Here is a 22941-nt window from a genome sequence, read left to right as displayed (position 1 = left end):
AGTTATGTATACCTAGGTTGAGAACTCAACATGATGAACGACCTGGACTGGCCTGGAATATCTTAAAGAGCGTCGAAGAAGTTTTTATGAGGACTAAGAACCTTTGACTCTGGGCACATCTTTTCAACTCCACAGTTCTTCCTGCACTAACATACACCTCAGAGACCTGGGCCCTACGAAAACAGGATAAGAACGCTATTTGGGCTCCCAAAGAGGAATCAAAAGAGCCATGATTGGAATATCACGTTTCACTCAAGTGAGAGAAGGAATCCAGAGTTCTGACCTCCATCGACGATAGAGAATCAGGGATGCTGTCTTGTTTTCCAAGGCTTAAAAATCAGATGGGCTGGACACGTAATTCGATTTGGAGATGACCGCTGGACTAGAGCTGTTACTGACTGGATTCCACAGGACGTTAAAAGAATGTGTGGCCGCCCACCTACGAGATGGTCAGACCCTGAACAAACTGTTTGAGGCTCTTTGTGTTCCTGGAAATGAGCAGATGCCACTGGCTACACTAGCACGCAACAGGGATGAATGGAAACGTTACTGGTGCCTGCTAGAGCAAATCGATGAGCAATGGGATGACAAGTGATAAAAGTGATACAGCCTTTTTCTGTAGTGGTGATTGTGCATATACTTATCTAGTTCCATATCTTATGGGAAAACCTTTCAGATTTTCACCATTAGATATGATGTTAGCTATTAGTTCATCATATATGCCCTTTAATTTTTGAGTTATGTTTCTTCTGTTCCCAATTTATTGAGCAATATTTTAAAAAATCATAAATGGATAATCTTACTAGGGGCTTCCCCCCCAGAAAGTATTGATATGATGGTACAATTATGTGATTTGTTTTGGGATTTTGGAGCCAATTCAGCAGTGCTGAAGGCATATAGAACTCAGATTTTGAGTTCAGGGATCACTTCTGGTGGTGCTCAGGGGATATTCAGTGCTGGGAATTGAGCTGGGGTCAGCCACATAGTGAGCAAGCACCTTAACTGTATTATCTCTCTGTCCCCATCATGTGATTTTATCTTTATCTTTCTTAATGTGATGCATAACATTAAATTTTTTACATTTAAATGGTGTTGAACCATCTTTGAAACTGTAGGATAAATCCCACTGATGATGATGAATGATCATGTGCAGTACAAGTCCCTAAACCCCTGTACTATCTCTCCTAACCCAAGGGAATTATGTGTATTATTTGTTTCTTTTTGGGGAGGTCTTCTTGGTGGGTGCTAATGAGACTCTTGTTTGATTGCTAGTTTGATCCCTGGCACTGCATCTGGTCCCCTCAGCAGCACCAGATGGATTCCTGAGCACAGAGCCAGGAGTAAGTTCTGAACCCAGCTGTGTGTGGACATACTCCCTTTCCCAGTTGAAAGTGGGTAAATTATTGCAAACCACAACACCTAATCAGAGAGAGAGAACAAAAGGGAATACCCTGCCATAGTGGTAGTGTGGGTGGGTGGTGGGGAGATGGGACTGGGGAGGGTGGGAGGGACGCTGGGTTTACTGGTGGTAGAGAATGGGCACTGGTGAAGGGATGGGTTCTCGAACTTTGTATGGGGAAAACATGAGCACAAAAATGTATAAATCTGTAACTACCCTCGCGGTGATTCACTAATTAAAAATAAATAAATTATTAAAAATTAAAAAAATAAAAAAATAAAATAGATCAACAACAACAACAAAAAAGAAAGTGGGTAAAAATTTTAAACAAATATTTTTTGAGCCAGTGGGTATATATAATGGGGAAAGAAGACCTCTACAAGCGAATTTTCAAACTTTTAAGTATGCTTTAATTTGATAACATTTAAAAAGCAATCTTGCCGCAAGAGAACTTAAAATTTAAAAGACACACAATGCCATGCAAGTTAATTACTGTACTCTCATGAAATACGTGTTATTTATAAGACAACTTTGAGCAATTGTAAGAGTTCAGAGAAAGTAGACATTAAATATATTAAATATATAAACAAGTAAATCCTGGAAATTTAAAATTTAAATACTTCAATAAATAAAAGCTAAATGGAAATTTGGTCATTCTAAAATAGCAATGATTTATAAACTCAATGTGGTGCAATATGTAGTAAGTAATATAAAGCAGTATTTCATTATATAAATTAGTACACTAGGTAAGGCAAGTGCTTTGCGCTCTGCTGACCTGGGTTTGATCCCTGGCATCTCATATGGTCCCCTGAGCCCTACCAAGAGTGATCTCTGAGCACAGAGCCAGGAATAATCCCTGAGAATTGCCACGTATGGCCCCAGAACTAAAAAAATTACTATCTCTGGTGCAAATTAAATACCCCTTTGTAGTTATAATGTATATAAATATATCTACATTATATATGATGTATTACACAAATTATGTAAGATATTATGTAGATATATTCTTTAATTCTTATGGAAAACTGATAAGATAGGTATTATCCACATTGCAAAATGTAATATTTTAATGTGATTCTATTATATCAGAATTTTAATCTAACCTCATTTATTCAAATTTAATCTATAAAAGTTATTTGTTGTTTTATTGAAACTTTCAATTTTTATCTTCATTCTACAAACTGTTTTGCAAGTTATTAATTCTTACTAAATTGTCAGTGAGCAAAAATATTAATTTATTAATAAAATTCTATTTGTAACTTCAATGAAGTGTCCAAGAATATATAACCTAGGAAATTGTTTATTTTTTATTTTATGCCTTAGGACTACAAGGATTTAAGTGTTTTTAAAAAAACAATAAAAGAGGAGTAATTTGATGGTTTATTTACTCTTTATAACCTTTAGGAAGTGTCATGATTTTTTAAAAGTGCTTGCTCCAGGCTGTAGTTTTACAAGATGGGCTGTATTGGTCAGGCCTCTTCAATTCTTGACCCTGAACAGATTTAGGGACATAGTCCATAGATAGAGCAAGCACTAGTCTAAGCAGCCCAAAATGTAACTGGGTACTTTTATTTTCCTTTAAAACTCATAATCTACCTCCTACGAAATTGCTCACTTCAGTTTCTCATGTTGTATGATAAAATAATATTTTCAGATAGTTTTTCTGATTAACTACAAAGTATTTAAGATAATTATCTTTAATATACATACGATAACCTAAAAGTTTATTTTAAAAATTGATTTCCCAATTAATATTTAAACCACTGGTTTTACTCTAGTCAATGTAATCAGTTAAAGATTTATTAAATAAGAAAATATTAATGCTAAAATGTTCATAGCAATTCTTAAATTCTTTTGTTTTTTCCATTTAACAATTATTTTTAGTTCTTATTTAGAAATGTTCTATGAAACCATCAAAATGTACTTGCATATCTAAAATAAGTAATATAATTTAGAATGATTTTCTAACTTTTCTGGGACAAAGAGATTAAATTCTGAAGTTTTAGAAGGATGTAACTATTCATACTGTCTATACCACCTGATGTCTTTTAATGGTGATATAATGTTCTATTCAACAGAGATTTAGAAACTGATTATCTAGATTCAAATACTGGCCCTGCTGTTTACTTGTTATGTGACTTACTTACTAACCCAATTTTTTCATTTATAAAATGGTAATAGCAAAACGATTCCCTTACACAATTATATATGGGATTGTATTGCTTAATACATAAAAGTGCTTGGATTAGTATATAAATGTCACTGTCACTGTCATCCCATTGTTCATTGATTTGTTCGAGTGGGCACCAGTAACATCTCTCATTGTGAGACTTATTGTTACTGTTTTTGGCATATCCAATATGCCACGGGTAACTTGCCAGGCTCTGCCATGAGGGCTTGATACTCTCGTAGCTTGCTGGGCTCTCCGAGAGGGATGGAGGAATCGAACATGGGTCGGCCATGTGAAAGGTGAACACCCTATCGCTGTGCTATCGCTCCAGCCTAGTATATAAATAAGAGTAAAATATAAGAGCTCACTTTAACCACTGAAACAGAAGTGTACAACTAGACCCAGACAAAGAAAGCAGTATCTTACAAAGTTTTAGCTCAACTAATTTAGGAAGATATGCATATGTTTTTCTTTTAGAAGAAAAAGCGCATTCTCTTTTCCTCCCTCCCAAATGAATATAGACACATATTTTTCTTTTGTAATCTGCTTTATTTTGGTTGACTGGGAGAGTGGGGGTGCCTCCCAAGTGGTGCTCAGAAGGCCCATGGACCCTTTCCATCAAGTTTTGGCCACCCAAATCAGTGTTTCAATGCAAGGACCAAGGATGGAGTGCTTCTTGGGCTTTTAAGTGCTGAGGATTATACTGGCGTCCCAGTGCTAAGAACATCTCTGGGTTGCATCCAGCAATGCTCAGGGGTGGGAGACTCATTTGATTCTAGGAATAATACTGGAGTCAGCAAGTGATGCGAGGCATCTTATCCCCTATACTTTCTCTCATTTGCAGTATTTTGACTAAAGATATGTGAAGCTATAAGAACTTGTAACGCCTCTCACTTTATCACACAATATAAACATTCTTCTCTTATTCCATGTAAGAAGAAATCTGATTGAGTTAGTTAAATTCTAACTGGTCTTAACCACTCATGAAAGTCCAATATATGATGACTGCTATGACTGTTTTATGAGGAGGCATGTGACCCCAGTTATGGCAATGAAATAATTAAAGTATATGTGTTGAAAAGTGACTTGGAAAGTTTTGTTATCCTCTTATTAAGAGATTATTTTTTTAAACTGCAGAATAATGTCTTTTCTATTAATATAAGCAATTAAAGTAGTCAAGACTTCATCTATTTTTTAGTTTTTGGGCCATATACACAGTGCTGCTCAGGGGTAACTCCTAGCTAATCACTTAGGAATTACTCCTGGAAGTTCTCTAAGGACCATATGGGATGCTGGGGATCGAAACTGGGTCGATCTCAGGGAAGGCAAGTGCTCTACCCACTGTACTATTTCTCTGGCCCACCAGATAGTCAAGGCTTTAAAGCCCAAGAGAAAATATTTAGGTAATGGTAAAATAGAAAATTAGGTAGAATTATAGTCCTAGATGACATTGTTGAGCCTAGAAGTAAGTTAATCAACTAGAGGCACTCTCCATGTAGTTCTTTCTTTTTTCACATCCAACAGTGCTCAGGGTTGGAAGTTCATTTCATTCTATACTTTGTATATGTTGTTCTATTCTTTTCTTGTTTGAAGTTTTTTTGTTTTGTTTTGTTTCGCAGGGGTGAGGGACACACCAGCAGTGCTCAGGGCTTACTCTTGGCTCTGTGCTCAGGGATCATTCCTGGCTGATTAGCAGACCATACGGGGTGCCAGGGATCTAACCCAAGTCAGCTGTGAACAAATCAAACACCATACCTACCCATTGTAGTATCACTCCAAGCCCCAGCTTTTAGAGTTTTCCTAGAAAAATCTGTGGATCTTAAGCATTTCCCCATATAATTGAGATTTTGCTTTTGTCTTGCAGCTCCCTCCCTCCCATATTTCTTTCCTTCTTTTCTTCCTTTTCCTTGCTGTTAAATAAAAATGATGGCAGTAGATATCCCTCTTCCTTATACCTGACCTTAGAAATTCAGTCTCTTTTTCTTTTTGTAAAGTTGTTCATGATTTAACATATTCAATATTTCAACACCAATCCCACTACCAGTGCACCTTCCCACGACCATTATTTCCAATTTTCCCAACCACCCCTCAAGCCTGTCCCTGGAGCAGGCCCTGAATAATTTATTTTAATATGCTTGTTGTAATTCGCTAAAAGTTATTAAAATGTTTCCTTAGAAGTATTTGTGAATATTATTGTATCTCATCATAGAGCTAGAGCAATAGCACAGTGGGTAGGGTGTTTGCCTTGCACACAGCCGACCCGGGTTCGATTCCTTTGCCTTCTTAGAGAGCCCAGCAAGCTACCGAGAGTATCTCACCTGCACGGCAGAGCCTGGCAAGCTACCTGTGGCATATTCGATATGCCAAAAATAGTAACAATAAGTCTCACAATGGAGACATTACTGGTGCCTGAAGGCTTTGGGGAGGAGCTTGAAAACTAATGATTATAAGACTGTTTAGATTAGTTATATAATCTATTTTTTGGTGATGGGGGGTTGCAGCACACCCAGCAGTGTCAGGGATCACTCTGGCAGGCTCGGGGGACCATATGGGATACTGAGTATCAAAGCTGGATCAGCCACATGCAAGGCAAGTGCCCTACCTGCTGTACTATCACTTTGGCCGACTTATGTAATATTTCTTGATGTTCGTTTGTGGTTTTTAGAGAATTAGTTCAATTCTATAAACTGTCATATTAAAAATATTTTTTGGAAGGACTCTGAAGCTGTGCTTAAGAGGTCCAAGGACTTGACCAATGATTCTTGGTTAGTTGGGCTGTCAGTTCAATGCAAGGACCAGAAGATACTCTGCTGCTCTCCTTAGCACTATGGATGTCTAGGCTACCCTGGTGGTCCTGGGGGCTTCCAGGGCCATACCTGGTGGTGGTGGTGCTCAAGGCCTCCAGGGTTGTTCCTAATTATATTCAGGGGACCATGTGATGCCTGAAATCAAATTTGGGTCTGGTGCTTACTAGGTATGTGTCTTAACCACAGTATCATCTCCCTGTCCATGCTGTCTTATTAATATGCATAAAGTCTATAGCACATTTTTGTTAAATTTTTCCCTCACCACCATTATGCCTTCGCACCACCATTACTTCAAATTTTCCCACCACCACTCAAGCCTGCCCCATAGGCAGATGTGAAATAATTTATTTTGTATTACTTGGCATAAATAGTATGAGATGTTATGTCTTTTGCATCTGTGTGTTCCCAGAATTGTAAAATTTTAAGTAATTGGGGTCCAGAGACATCTCTGCAGTGAGCTGCTCTCTTCTGAGATTCATCTGTGAGTCTCTGGATCGTGGCCGTTAATGGGCTTAAATTGCACCTGGAGGCAATCAGTGGGTGTAACTGTCAGGACCCCAGAAAGGGGGAGAGATGGGAAGGGGTGGCTCATTCATGACCCCATGAGGCCTGGAGTTTTCAGTCACTGGTCCCACATACCTGGGCTTTTCAGTGGATTCATTCTCATGCATGGGGGGGCTCGGGGTGAGCCAGTGAAGACAGGCTGTGAGGGTGGCTGTGATTGGGTTCTGGAGGTTTGCGGTCCCTGGGGTTCGTTACTTTTGCTAAATTTTTTATGGCTTATGTCTGCAGTAACTTTATACAGTTTCTTTAGCTCTTTGAACCTATTTTGAATTATTTGAATTATTAGGTAAAGTAAGGCCAATATCTGTACTTAAGGACAAATATATGTTAAATCTGGACATCAGATTCTTTTGTTTTGTCATTCAAGGTGATTCTTGGGTGCTTTTTTTGGTGGTGTTCAAGGAACTATGCAGTACCAGTTATCAAACCTCCCTTACTCAACACCTTTGCGTGCAAAGCATACATACTAGGCCTTTGGGCTATCTCTCTGATCAAGGAAATCAGATTCTTACCCCTCTCAAGATTTGTTTGTTGCTGTTATTTTTCATTAACTTTTCTAAAATAATTCTTATATTTTATAATTTTTATCAGGTGTAGTTATTGAGGTCACTATAGTCTTAGCTTATGTAGTTATGTAGTACTTTCACAGAGATTAAATACCTTTCACTAAAAGAGGAAACCTACCAGTCTTTGCAGAGTGGATCAGTGTATTTGTTTAAGGGTGTACTTTCTTTGTTCAACTAGGTTTTCAACTCAACCTACTTAAGTTTTAACAGTAGTTTGAGATTTCTCTGGTGACACCTATACTTATGGTGTGGGCTAATAAGATATATTAAATAATTTTAAACCATGTCAAGAAGGTCTTTGTAAATAACTGTTTCCTGCTTGGCTCTCAGCTTCTCTTTTCAAAATTGGCTCTTCCCTTTGTGCTATATTTCAAGAGTCTGTCCTCAGAGCTATTCCATCTTTATTTTCCTGTTCTTTTCCTTTGATATTTGTTATTTGGGTAGTAATGGCAGTTGGAGGAAAAGGGACATACTCTGAAGTTCTTATTAATCTTCAATTTTAGGTTAGCTTAAGTTTCAGGGTGAAGTCTTCACAAGAGTTTTGATCCCTCCTTCATATGTAATGTTGGTTTTAATATGTATTCTTCTCCTTTCCCCAGCAATAGAACTACAATTTATTTGCTTTACCAGTTTTTCTTTTGTGGTGGCAGTGGGTTTCCACAGGTGCTCTCATACATTGCCCTTTCCCCTGAATGAAAACTTGTTTCTTAGGGGGAATAAAGAAGACAGGTCTATGTAAGTAGAACATTTCATAACACCTCTGGACCCAAGTAGCACTGCATTTCCTTGCCTTAGTACTGAACCATCAGGATGCCCTGAGTATAGGCAGGAGTGACTATACTTCCAGTCCTCATCCCCGACATGTTGGGGGAGCTCTTTCCCCAAAGGAAAAGAGTTATCGAGGATGTAAACCTTATTTCTAGAATTCTCTGCTGACTCTCAGTCTTAAACAGTCTACAGTCTTCTAGACTTAAATAAGTCTAGTAATTTATTTAAAGACTTATGGCTATTTTCTTATTATGATAAAATGACTTAAGTCCCAGGTAAGTAAATGGTTTGTTTCTGTTTCTTTCTTCAGACACTTGTCACTATACAGATTTAGGATTACTTAATTGATATAAGGCCTTCATTCTCTTATGGACTTGTCTGTTTATTTAATAACTCATCTATTTTTTGTTGTGAATGTGGGAGGATAAAAGTCTCTCTAGAAACTTTAGAAAAATTTAAAGTAAAATTGTTTTCTGGCATTTTTTTCTTCTTTTTCATATAGGAAGCAGAAACTCAATATGAAGAGCAGATTGGTAAAATTATTGTGGAAACACAAGAACTTAAATGGCAAAAGGTCAGTAATTTTCCCTTCAAATCAGCATTTTTCACTTTAAGAATTTGTTTATATTGTTATTGCAAAGTTAGTTTAAAATTTTCTCTTTTGCTTTTTTTGGGGGAAGTAACACCCAGTGATGTATAGGGGTTACTCCTGGCTCTGCACTCAGGAATCACTCCTGGCAGTGCTTGGGGGGGACATATGGGATGCTGGGAATCGAACCCAGGTTGGCCGCACGCAAGGCAAATGCCCTACCTCCTGTGCTATCACGCCAGCCCCCAGTTTAAAATTTTCTTAATGTATTTGAGGGACAAGGTACCATTTTATTTTGTTTTATTTCATTTGGGGAGGCCTCATAAACATTGACCAAGGGTTCCTGGGGACACTTTCAGCAATTAACAGCCTTGTGGTATAAAACTGGTGCTGCTTGGGCCCAGTGGTGCTCAGGTAGCCTATGGTACTTGAGATTGAACTTGAAAACTTGTACATACAAGGCATGAGCTCCCACCCTTTGAACTACCTCCCAGTTCCTCCCAGCCCCCTATTTCATCTTTTGTGTGTATGTTGAGAGGAGCAGGGAGGGTGGCTTCCCTAGGGGCGGCCTTCCTAGAAGTGCTGGGAAGGGCATGGATCACTCCTGGAGACACTCAGCTAGGCTGTGTGGGCCATAATTTTTGGCACCCTGGTCTAGATGTTGCACTGCTGCTTGGGCTTAGTGGTTCTGAGGCCACCAGAGCCATTCCTGGTAGTATTCAGGAGACCATTCAGTGCTGGGGAATAAACTTGGGACCTAACACATGCCTTGCATCCACTCCACCCTTTTGAGTTTTCTCACCAACCCTGTACATCATTTTGAACAAAGCCTCAGGAACTGAATGTTGATAGTAGATAAAGGGGTACACCTGATAATCTTTCAGCATCTGTAATGCAAAGCATAAATCCCAAAAGGGGATAGAGAGAGACAGAAAGAGGAAGCGTGAGAGAGGGAGGGAGGGGGAGAGAGAGAAAGGAGGGAGAGAGAGAATGAAAGAGAGAGGGAGGAGGGAAGGAGGGAAGGAGGAAGGGAGGAAAAGCACCTGCTATAGAAGCAGGCAGAATGGGGTGGGGGGCAAGAGGGAAACTGGGAACACTGATCGTGGGAGATGTACACTGATGAAGGAATGGGGTGTTGGAACATTATGTGACTGAAACCCAATGATGATGGACAGTTTGTAACTGTGTGTCTCACTGTGATTCAATTTAAAAAAATTAAAACAAAACAAAAAATTTTTAAGAAGTGGACTCTCAGAATAGCAATTTTCCCTGACATTATAGATTATAGCCAAATATAAATATAGTATATTACCAGATTTTATCCTCTCTCTAGTCTTAGTTATATGTGTCTTAGCTGTGTGTATGTCAGGGGAGGAGTGGCGGGGGTTGGGGGTTGGGGGCATGGGCTGGAGAGGACTGGAAGGATGTCAGAATCTGAGCTCAAGGCTCACTTATGAAGGTAGATGCTCTACTACTGAGCCAGGTCTCTGGTATACCGGAGATATTGGTGGTGGGGAATGTGCACTGGTGGAGGGATGGGTGTTTGGTCATTGTGTGACTGTAACCCAAACATGAAAGTTTGTAACTATCTCATGGTGATTCAATAAAATTTTAAAGAAAAAGAAAAGTCACAAAGTATATGAATCAGAACTTGTATCTGAGCTTGATTCTCTGAACTCCAACACCCCAGACACTCAGACACCCAGATTTAGTTAATGCTAAAATTCTTGTTGTGCTTGTACTTTATTTATTTATTTATTTATTTATTTATTTATTTTTGCTTTTTGGGTCACACCTGGCAATGCACAGGGGTTACTCCTGGCTCTACACTCAGGAATTACTCCTAGCGGTGCTCAGGAGACCATATGGGATGCTGGGAATTGAACCCGGGTCAGCCAGGTGCAAGGCAAATGCCTTACCCACTGTGCTATTGCTCCAACCCCTATACTTTATTTTTCTTACTCTTCATTTTCCTCTTACATATCTAATAAAGTTGCAAGTCAATAAAAAAAAAGCAGTGTTGGTAGCTTCTCTTGCCTTTTTCCAAAGTAATCTTACAACTAAAAATTGAAAGTTCAGTAAGTGACCTCTGTTCTCATTATTTGAAAATATTGGAATATGGAGGTAACATCAGAATTAAAATTCAGGTGATCGGGGATAAATTATACAAAAAATTAAAGAAAATTTGAGGTCAAACAGATCCACAAGATTGTGTAGAATAGGATGGTCAAACGAAAATTCCATCATTTGAAAGAATGGTCTGAAACAAGAAGCTTGTCTGTGGAGAAAGAAAACAGGTCAACACCAAGCATAAACTAAAGCTCAAGGAGATTCAAAATGTCAAGTCATATTTTGATTTTGAAGAGAGTCACTAGTATAAAATTGTCAAAATCCTTAAGTTGATCAGTAGATTTAATACAGTCTGAGCGAATTGAAGAGTTTTGTGCTAGGGCTTGAGGACGTTGCAGTGCTGCCGGAGACTTGTACCAGGGACCACCTGTGCCACCCCTACAGTACTGCAGGGCCTGTAGGCCAGACCCAGAATTTCTTGAACGTTTCCAGGACTGTATAACCCCTAACTTTCTTTTCTTTTCTTTTCTTTTTTTTCTTTTTTGCTTTTTTGGGTAACACCTGGCAGTGCACAGGGGTTACTCCTGGCTCTGCACTCAGGAATCACCCCTGGTGGTGCTCAGAGGATCATATGGGATGCTGAGGAAACCCGGGTCAGCCACGTGCAAGGCAAACGCCCTACCTGCTGTACTATTGCTCCAGCCCTAATAACCCCTAATTTTCTATGTTGAGTCTCTTATCTCTTACAAATTTTTATTTTAGTCTTTGAATTGCTTTTTTACTTTATGTCTTTTATGCATGGGAATTTTAGCTTTCATTAAATACAGTTTGTCCATATATTTTTTGTCTATGTCTTTTGTATTTTTCAAGAAACCATTGCCAGTTAGACAAGAAAGAGATATTAAGGGGATCCATATTGGAAAAAGAAATCAAATTATCACTATGCTATTATACTTATAAACCTTTTGAGACTTTTAGAAAAAACAAATCTCTAAAGTGGCAAGGTGCAAAATCAAAACACAGAAGGCTGTTGCGTTTCTCATGCAAACAGTATTGTAAAAGAGAGAGAATTTTTAAAACTCCCATCCACAGTATATTCCCCCGAATCACAACTGGGAATCAAGTTAATGTAAGAGGTAAAAAATCTTATACAAAGAAAACTGTAAACCACTATTAAAAGAAAAGAAAACACAAGGAAATGGGAATAAACACACACCCTGTTTATAGGCAGAAAGGATTAGCACTGTCAAAATGACCAACTTAGCAAAAGCACTATACAGATTCAATGCAGTCCCCACAAAAATTACTATGGCATTTTTTTCATTTATTTTTAAAAAATTTTTAATTAGTGAATCACCATGAGGGTACAGTTACAGATTTATACATTTTTGTGCTCGTGTTTCCCCCATACAAAGTTCGAGAACCCATCCCTTCACCAGTGCCCATTCACCACCACCAGTAAACCCAGCGTCCCTCCCACCCTCCCCAGTCCCGTCTCCCCCCACCCCACACTGCCACTATGGCAGGGTATTCCCTTTTGTTCTCTCTCTCTGATTAGGTGTTGTGGTTTGCAATAAAGGTGTTGAGCAGCCATTGTGTTCAGTCTCTAGTCTACATTCAGCACGCGTCACCCTTCCCCCTGCATGACCTCCGACCACATTTCACTTGGTGTTCCCTTCTCTGAGTTGCCCAGAATGAGAGACCAGCCTCCAAGCCATGGAGTCAACCTCCTAGTACTTATTTCTACTATTCTTGGGTGTTAGACTCCTAGTCTATTATTCTGTATTCCACAGATGAGTGCAATCTTTCTATGTCTATCTCTCTCTTTACCATGGCATTTTTTAAGGACCTGGGCCAGATGCTGTTAAATTTTATTTGGAATAATAAAACTCCTTGAATAGCCACAATACTGGTTAAAAAAAAAAGGGAGGCTTTTCTTTCCTCAGCTTTAAGTGATAATGCTTTGAACCTAGATTGTGTGATAGTGGAATAAAGTCACACTCTCAGACCAATGGAATAGAACTGAGAATGTAGGGAGAGACCCTCTGGTATATAGACAGATATCTTTGACAAAGGAGTGAGGTGTATGACATGGAACAAGAAAAATATCTTCAACAAATGATGTTGAGAAAACTGGTTAGTCATAAACAAAAAAATGAACTTGGATCCCTTTCTCACACCATATATGAAAATAAATTCAACAAGGGTTGAGGACCTCAGTATTAGACTAGTATACATATATTACGTTAAGGGATACATAGGCACAACTCTAAATACTAATAATTTTAGCCGCATCCTCTACAATTCAATGCCATTGCTAAGCAAACAAATGGGGCTACATCAAATTAAGATTATCCTGCACTGTAAAAGAAACAATGACTAGGATTTAAAAAAAAGAACACTCTATAAACTTGAAGAAAATATTTGCTCACTACACAACTAATAGGAACAATGTCCAGGATATACAAAGTCCTCACAAAACTAAACAACAAAAGACCAAGTAACCCCATGAAAATGGGAAGAAGAACTGATCAGACTTCCTCAAAGAAGACTTACATATAATCTATGTATATTTTTAAAAAGATCCCTTCATCTCTCATCCCCAGGAAAATGCAAGTGAAAACAACAATAAGATATCACTTCACACCAATGAGATATGCATTCATTAAAATTAATAGAAATAACCAGTGCTTGTGGGGATATGAAAGAAAAGTAACCATTTATCCACTGTTGGTACAAATATTTTTTGATTAGTCCTCTATGGAAAATAGCATGGAGACTTCTAAAAAATTAAGAATTAGACTGCCATGAGACTCAGCAATTCTACACTTTTTTTCCTTTTTTGGATCACACCTGGCAATGCACAGGGTTACTCCTGGCTCTGCACTCAAGAATCACCCCTGGTGGTGCTCTGACGACCATATGGGATGCTGGGAATCGAACCCGGGTCGGATGCATGCAAGGCAAATGCCCTACCTGGTGTGCTATCAGTGTATGCCTGAAATTCTATTGTAGACAATATTATAAATCAAGATTCGTCAAAATGAAAATTGAAAGCAAAAGATCTTCACCAGATCCATCAGTATAAAGATATTGTCTGAGGGCTGGAGTGATAGTGTAGTGGATGGGAAGTTTGTCTTGCAGGCAGTAGACCCTGGTCTGATTCCTAGCAGCCTACACAGTCCCCCAAGCACCGTCAGGAGTAATTCCTGAGTGCAGAGTGCAGAGCAAGGAATAAGCACTGAGCATCTCAGAATACAGTACCAAAACTAAAAAGAAAGACTTTGCTTGATGTTTTTTCTAAGAATGTTTTTGTTAATAGGTTTATATTTGTGTTCGATTTATTTGTAATTAATTTTTGTAGATAGTGTTAAATAAGGGCTCAACTTCTTTTTCATGTGTGTATTCAGTTTTCCAAGTGCTTTTGTTTAAATGACTGTCTTTTACCCACTGAATTGGTTCCCTTGAAAAAAATAATCAGGGAATAGCTGTCCGACTAGTGATAACCTCTAACAAATGGGTATGGAGGAATTCAGGTTGTGTAGGAGAATATGTAGTTCTTGGACTTGAGAGTTAAAGGTAACCTTAAGATGGCAGCAATAAAGTTTCTAAACAAATATCAGGATTTCACAAAATCCTTTAGTAACAATTCCAATAAAATGAGTGCTTCAATTGAAAATTCTTAGATTAGGAATACAAAATGAAATATTTTCTACTTTCAGAATTATAGCTCTCTTCCATGAAAAAAGTCTCAGAATCTATAGAGAAGTGGTAGGCAATGAACAGAATACATTTAGAACCCATCAGAGGGGTTAATTTTAGGGTATCTATTTGTTCAATGGTATCCTAAAGCTTGTATTTACAAGGACAACAGTTTTGGCATTATTATTAGCACTGTTGTAGCACTGTCCTCCTGTTGTTCATTGATTTGCTCAAGGAGGCACCAGTAACATCTTTATTGTGAGACTTCTTATTACTGTTTTTGGCATATCACATTCGCCACGGGTAACTTGCCAGGCTCTGCTGTGCGGGCAGGATACTCTCGGTAGCTTGCCAGGCTCTCTGAGAGTGACGGAGGAATAGAACCTGGGTCGGGCGCATGCAAGGCAAATGCTCTACCCGCTGTGCTATTGCTCCAGCCCGGCATTATTAGTATTAATTATTATTACTTGCATTCTAATCAGTGCTCAGGAGGTCCAGGGTTCCCACCAGTGATTCTAAGCCAATGGGGGTGACAGTTCAATGCAAAAGCCTGAAAACGAGATGCTGCTTGAACCCTTGCTATAGCAATAAGTGCAAATAATATCTGGGATACTCTAGTGCTACTGGGAGCCTCCAGGATCACACTTGGAGGTACTCAGGGGTTTCTAAAACTGTAGCTGGTGGTACTGGGGGACTTTGTAGTGCCTGCAATAGTATTGGGATAGCAACGTATTAGGTATGGGCCCTACCCCCAGGGCAGTAGGGTTTTTTTGGTTTTTGTTTTGTTTTTTTTTTCGTTTTGGGTCACGCCCAGCAATGCACGGGGTTACTCCTGGCTCATGCAGTCAGGAATCACTCGTGGCAGTGCTCGGGGGACCATATGGGATTCTGGGAATCAAACCCGGTCGGCCACGTGCAAGGCAAACACCCTACCCGCTGTGCTATCGATCCAGCCCCCCCAGGGCAATAGTTTTTACAAGGATTGTGCTGGAGACAGATGAGATGTGCACCAGAGATTTAGTAAAATTGTCCACCATATATTAATTTGGTATCATTGTTACTGTATCACTGTCATCCCATTACTCATCAATTTGCTCGAGCGGGCACCAGTAACATCTCCATTGTGAGACTTGTTATTACTGTTTTTGGCATATCGAATATGCCACGGGTAGCTTGCCAGGTTCTGCCTTGCTGGCAAGATACTCTCTGTAGGTTGCTGGACTCTCTGAGAGGGGCGGAGGAATCAAACCCAGGTCTGCCGCATGCAAGGCAAACACCCTACCTGCTGTATAGATGAAGGAATAACAAAAATAAATAGATAGAAAACTGGATTTTGAATTGTGGACTAAAAAAATGGCATCAGTTTGAGACTTGTTAAAAGTCATATAAAGGGGCCTAGGGAGCTAATAAAGGGGGTTACATGCTTGCCTTATATGCGGCTTACCTCAGTCTGATACTGGCACCACACAATTCCTCACTGACCCCTGGGCACAGAGCCAGGCGCAGCCCCTGAGGACCCCCAGGTGTGTCCTCCCACACTCCCCATTCAGATAAGACCTGCAGGACAGTAAGTGGCATAATTTCAAGAACTTCCTGATCTTGTTAAGTGCAGTACAGTGAAGTAAGATGCCAAAGGTGGTGATTAGGTAAGATGTGAACCAGATAATATTCTCTGTACTAGCTTTGCCACCTGTCTATATACCAAAAATCATTTCAAACCAAAAAATCTTAAAATTACTCCCGTCAAAACATTACCAAAAATAACCTCTGAATTTAGTCTGTTCCAAAGCAATTCTATCTACCAAGGTAGTTTTGTGGTATTGTTTTATAATGGGGAAGTTTTTTCTTTTTTTTCTAAATTAACCAAAAACTGCAGTGTGAGACTCCATGACCATCGAGGACAGGGGGATAGCTCAGTCAGCTGAGCACACAGCTAGTGCTTGGGACCCTGACCTCAGTTTCGGACACCTCTACACCTCTGCCCCTATGGCCCATACTGCTGCTGGGTGAAGCACTGCAGAGAGAGAGAGAGAGAGAGAGAGAGAGAGAGAGAGAGAGAGAGAGAGAGAGAGAGACAGACAGACAGACAGACAGACAGAGAGACAGACAGAGACAGACAGAGACAGAAAGAGAGGGAGGAGAGAGGGGGAGAGAGAGAATAGGGAGAGAGGAACACAGTGAGAGAGAGGGCCAGAGAGGGCCAGAGAGAGCCAGAGAGAGCAAGTTCTGAAAGAGGAGATTAATGAATCTATCACAGGGGGAAAAGTCCTCAACATCTGTATACGTTTGGAAACCTCAGGAAAAAAGGAAATATTATGGATTCATTCTATAAAAACTCAAAACTGCAGATACTTTCCTACTTTTCTGGTGATTTTCGCAAACATTGAAAATCCCATCACAGATCACTGAGGGGTAGCAGGATCTTTGAAATAAAAAAAGATCTAAACCAGGTTGGAAGGATAGTACAGTGGGTAGTACAGTGCCGTGCATGTGGCTGACCTGGGTTCGTTCCCCTGGACCCCACATGGTTACCCCACCACAACCCCAAGACCCACCAGGAGTGCTGTCTGAGCACGGAGCTAGAGTCCAGCCAGGTGAGGTCTGCTGTGAACCAGTCGAGTCCAGAGTCCCACCTTCCACCTCCTAGTCCAGCTACTCTTACCTCACACACATCTGGGCTCTTCTCTGCTTACTCTAAAAATGTTCACGTGTGAGAATCATCTAAACATTTAAACTGCACGCCTACTGTAATACTACTTATGACTGTCCTCAATTCGGTAATAGCCAACTGAATTTGAACCAAAACTTCAGTCTCTTGGAAAAGACAAAGAGGGCCAAAGTGATAATGACAACATTAGAAAGGAAGAAACTTGCTAATTCTGGTTTGCCAAATTTAGTGAACACCATTTCAAACCATTTTTCCCCACGTCACCATCCTTGTTTAAGGTTGCGAGTTCTTTGTGTCTCCCCCTTCCCTTCCCTTCTCTTTTCTGAGGCAATGGCCAGGGACCATACACGTTTGACCCTGGTATTCCTTGGGGGCTGCACATCTGGTTGACAGAGGCTGGGGGGACCTAGACCCAGTCACGCTCAGACCAGCAGCACAGGTCAGGGTCACCAGCACTGTGCCTCTCACTGCTGGGCACTGAACTTAGCCTGGGGTGTACTCTCTCTCTCTTGGGCCACACCCAGGCCTGATGGGCGGCCCCTAGCTGTGCCGAGGCCGTCCACACTTCTCTCCGTCCACATTAATTGGGTATTATTTTTAATGTTGTTTTTGCTGCTTTGTGGGAAAACTGTCGCAAAATTACATTAAGGTTCTCTGATGCCACCAAGTGTTTGTCTTGAAAGTGTAAGAGATTATTTTATAATTTATAACCATGCATTCTTTTCCAACTCTGGAACCAGCATGAGGTTCCAAAACTATGATTTTGAATCTTTATAAAAGACTTTCCTTTTGGAGTGTCATGAGGATCAGCGTCTGAATAAGGACTTCCTATTTGTTATGAAAATTAATTAGCTCATTTCCTTTACTATTTATTTTATCCTCTTTATTGTGGCTTTTTAAAATTTTATCCTTTTTAGTGTGGCCTTCTTAGAAAACATTAGGGCACTTAAAACTGTTGGTCATTTCATAGTGGGATTCCTACTACAGGTCAGAAACTCTTATTTTTTCTATAGTATTCCAAAATCATAAACTATTTCAAAATAGTTTGTCTTTTTTGGGAGTAGTGGGAGGATGAGGTTTGGAGTTACATGTAATGATTCTCAGGAGTGACTCCTGGCAGTTTGAGGGACTGTTTGTAGTGCCTGGCCTCAAACCAGGGTAGTCTGCACATAAGGCAAGCTCCTTAAACCCTGTAGTTAGTGATGTACAGGAATCGAACCCAGGTCAGCCGCGTGCAAGGCAAATGCCCTACCCTCTGTGCTATCACTCCAGCCCCAGCATATTTTTGTTTTTTAGTCTTCCATTTACTTAACTCTCTGGCAGTTACAGTTCTGTTTTCCTTTCTTCCTGTACTTAGAAGTTCACTCTTTGGTGTTTGGTGACTTGAATGGAGCTACTAAGTTTTTTTCATTTTTCCTATAAGGACAACAGTTTATTCTCTGCCACCCTCCCTCTACCACATCCCCTCCTTTTTATTCAGCTGTGCTGGAAATTGAACCCAGGTCTCCTGCAGCCAACGCTTGAACTTTACAGTGAGCCACATCCCCAAACCAGTTTATTCTACTTTTGTTCTAAGGCTTTTTGATGAACCAGTTCTTCAAAAGAATTGTATATTTAATTAAGGGCCATTTCTTATTCCAGTTATATTTGCTTATTTTGGGGTCGCACCTGACTGTGTTCTGGGGCTACTCCTGCTTTGTGCTCAGTCTTCACCTTTGACAGTGCTTGGGGACTTTATGTGCATATGTGGTACTGAGGATACTAATTAGGATTGGCTGCATCCAAGGCAAACACCTTATCTTCTGTAATATGGCTCCAGTCCCTCATTGCAGTTTTTCTTGTATACTAAATATTCTAAATAAATAATTAAATACTCTATATACTCTATTTCTGGGATTTAAATCTGCTTACTAAAAGTGAGGAGAAAGCTAGAAGTCATATCTACTCCAAAATTTATTCCTGCAGGGATAACTTCGTGCAATCTCAATCCTTGTTCTTTCCTTGCTTATAGTATTGGATTGGAGTCTAAATTATATTCATAGGGAAATTTTATTTTTTTTATTAATGTTTTTCCCTTGGGCCAAAGTAATAGAGCAGGGAGGGTGTTTGCCTTGCATGTGGCTGCTCCGGTTGGATCCCTAGAATTCCATATGAGCCCCCAAACACCTCCTGAAATAATTCCTGAGTGCAGAGCCAGGAGTAACCCCTGATTACTCCTGGGTGTGACCTCAAAAGACAAAAAGTAAAACAAAATAAATTTTCTTTCTGAGACTGGAGAGATAGAACAGACTGTTGAGCTGTCTCTTAAGTCATAGGACTATTTTTTTTTCTTCTTTGACCATCCTTTTCCCCTTTTGGATGTGCATTAGCTTGATTCTGGTGAAGCTTATGTTCTCTCTTGAGCATGTATCTAAATCTACCTGTCCCTTTCCCTCATTTTATTTCCCCCAATATTTAAAAAATAATTTTAATAACTTCTGATAGATATTTCCTTGAAGAAAGCTGTGGGACAAGCTATATATATAATTAATATATAATTATATATATAATTAAACAAAAATTATATATATAATAAATATATATATAATTTAACAAAAAATTAAAGCAATATGTTTTTTTCTTAAAAAATAAGTTAGGTTTGCTCCCACCCAGGGATGGTAAAAACAAACAAAATACAAAAAAACAAAAAACAAAAAGAAATTAGGAGAGGAAGCAAAATTATTGTGTACTTATTCCAGGATAGCTAAAAAAAAAATCATAGGGTCTCAAGGTATAATTCAGTAGTAGAATACATAACTTCCGTGTATGAGGTCCTAGTTTTGATCCCTGATACCTCTTCTCTCCAAAATTGGTTTAAAGTTGTCTTTCAAGAATATCAAATAAATATAGTAAATACATTGAACTTTATTTAAGTTATAAGCTTAAATTTAAAGAACTGCCAGAATTTGTTGTAACTTCTCATAATTTTTAAACAGGAAACACTTCAAAATCAAAATGAAACACTAGCAAAAAAACACAAAGAAGCAATGGCAGTTTTCAAAAAGCAGGTAATTTCTATCAAATAACAGGTAATTCCATAAGGGTATATAAACACTGTAGTTTTAAATATTGAATTTTCTTTCCATGAAAGTTGTGAGCAGCTTTTTCCCAGATTTACTGAAGACCAAAAGTTATTACTGGAAGATGAAAATTAATAAAGTTATTCTGAATCAAACCTGGTAATAAAGAGTATAATATATAGAATAATTTAATTAATGATTTAATTAATTGAGGGAACATTTTAAATTTAATTTTACATTTTTTGGTTTTTGAACCACACCCGGTAGTGCTCTGAACTTATTCCTAGCTCTACATTCAGATAACTCCTGGAGGTGCTCTGGGGACCACATGGGGTGCCAGGCATCAAAGTTAGTCAGCTACGTGCAACGGAAGTGCCCCACGCTCTACTATCACTTTATCCCCTGGGGAAACTTAGTTTTTTTATGTTCTTCTTCTTCTCCCATTTGTCTTTGGTTAGAATTTCATTTCATAGTATCTTATCTTTTTTAACATTACCCCTATATCTAAGCCAGAATTTTAGCACTGATGAAAACCGGGGACAAAAAAAATGTAAAGGATAGGAGAGATGGTTATTATGCATAGATAACCTATATAAACATCAGCTATCAGCAACTAAGAAAAACATGTATATGTTTGTGTTTTTTTAGGGTCACACCCAACAATTTTCAGGGGTTACTCCTGGCTCTGCACTCAGGAATTACTCCAGGCAGTACTCGGGGGACTATATGGGAGCAAACTGAGTCGGCCTTGTGCAAGGCAAATACCCTACCCACTGTACTATCCAGCCTTTTTTTTTTTTTTAAGAAAACAATGATAGAAACTTGTTCTGTTTTGGAGGGTCAGACTCAGCAGCATTCAGGGTCTTTTCCTGGCTCTGTTTGGGTATCGCTCCCAGTGATACTCAGGAAATTACTTAAAATACTAGAGCATAAGTAAAGTATTAGTTACATATTCAATTCAAAGTATATTAAAACGCAAATAGAAGATTAAACAGATGACATTTTCATAAAAAGTAATATTCACTATTAGCCTTCCCAAACCACATACACTAAAATTTTTAGATTTTACCCATGTAAACACAGGGTTTTTGTTTGTTTGTTTTGTAAAAGTGAGCTTCAGAAAATGACATGTAATTTTTGAGAGGGCTAAATATTAAAATGTTTAAGAAAGGGCTGGAGAGATAGCACAGCGGGTAGGGCGTTTGCCTTGCACGCAGCCGACCCGGGTTCTAATCCCAGCATCCCATATGGTCCCCTGAGCACCGCCAGGGGTAATTCCTGAGTGAAGAGCCAGGAGCAACCCCTGTGCATCACCGGGTGTGACCCAAAAACCCCCAAAAAAAAATGTTTAAGAAAAAAAACCTATAGGGAAAAATTAATTTCTTAAGGATGATTCATCTCTTGAATGATTTAATTATTCACTTTCTTTGGTTATTTTTTTCCTCTCTTATGTTCTTTATTATCTTATTTTCTTAATTGAAAAGCATATTCACATTAACATCAAATAATACATACATGAAGAATATTTCTGTCGTCTCACTGATCAGTGTAAGTGACTGTTAACAATTTACCTGTGTTTACTTTTTTAAATTTTTACCAGTTGCAAATAAAGATGTGCACCTTGGAAGAAGAAAAGGTATATATTATTTCTTAAAATTTTATGTTAAAGATAAATAAAATTTAAAAAATTTAAAAGTACACTTAAATGCACTCACTTACCTATTATTTATCATATTGGAAAAGGATATTAGAAATAACATATAGACTGTAATTTCTTTTTTTTACTGTATTTTATTTTTATTATTATTTTTTAAATTTTTATTAAATCACCATGTGGAAAGTTACAAAGTTCTCAGGTTTATGTCTCAGTTACACAGTATTCAAACACCCATCCCTTCACCAATGCCCATATTCCACCACCAAAAACCCCAGTATAACCCCCGCCCCCACCCCCCACCCCGGACTGTATAACTGATGAATTTCGCTTCATTTTCTCTTTACCTTGATTACATTCCATGTTTCAACACAAAACTCACTATTGTTGTTGGAGTTTCCACCCAAGAAAGACAGCCCTACTACCAAGGAAGCATTTGATGATTAGTTTTCCATTGCTGAGAATGAAGAGATATGTAGCCCCACTGCTCCAAGTACATAACTCTTTTTTTTTCCTCTTTCCTTTTTCCTTTTCCTTTTTATTTTCCCCCTCATCCCCCTTCCCGAGCCTCATAGTATGGTGGACGCCACGCCGCATTTCTCCCTGAAAATGGGAAACAACCGGGAAAGAGGGATATTTCCTCTTCTCGGCTGGCGTGGGGCTGTTGCTTAGTTCACAGTCCAGAGAAGTGGCTGCTACATTAAAAACCTTCAATATTTCAACAAAAACTCACTGTTATTATTTGGAGTTTCCCCCCCAAGTCAGACCTGTTCAAAAGGAACAGTTTCACATTGCTGACAATTATAGATGTTAAGTCACGCGGTTTTGGATTTCTGTATAAAGTCCAGGGAAAATTCTGCCAGAAATTGCATAGCCCAGCTCACAGTCCCAGTGCATTGCTGTAAGAAGTCTCTGGAATCAAAAT

At 39.0% G+C, this 22941-nt stretch overlaps 1 protein-coding gene across 1 annotated transcript in view; it reads left to right on the top strand.

Annotated features, from left to right (window-relative positions):
- The window catches only part of CCDC73 (coiled-coil domain containing 73), a 90037-nt gene that overhangs the window by 5559 nt on the left and 61537 nt on the right, over nucleotides 1-22941 (top strand). The window contains 3 exon segments of the mRNA XM_004607967.2: nucleotides 8777-8848; nucleotides 20279-20350; nucleotides 21963-21998. Of these exon segments, the coding sequence (XP_004608024.2) occupies nucleotides 8777-8848; nucleotides 20279-20350; nucleotides 21963-21998 (180 nt within the window).

The sequence above is a fragment of the Sorex araneus genome, chromosome 6 (assembly GCF_027595985.1).
Source record: "Sorex araneus isolate mSorAra2 chromosome 6, mSorAra2.pri, whole genome shotgun sequence".
NCBI classification, from domain to species: domain Eukaryota; kingdom Metazoa; phylum Chordata; class Mammalia; order Eulipotyphla; family Soricidae; genus Sorex; species Sorex araneus.
The sequence above is the reverse complement of the archived record's forward strand: the minus strand, read 5'-3'. Positions and strand labels throughout refer to the sequence as shown.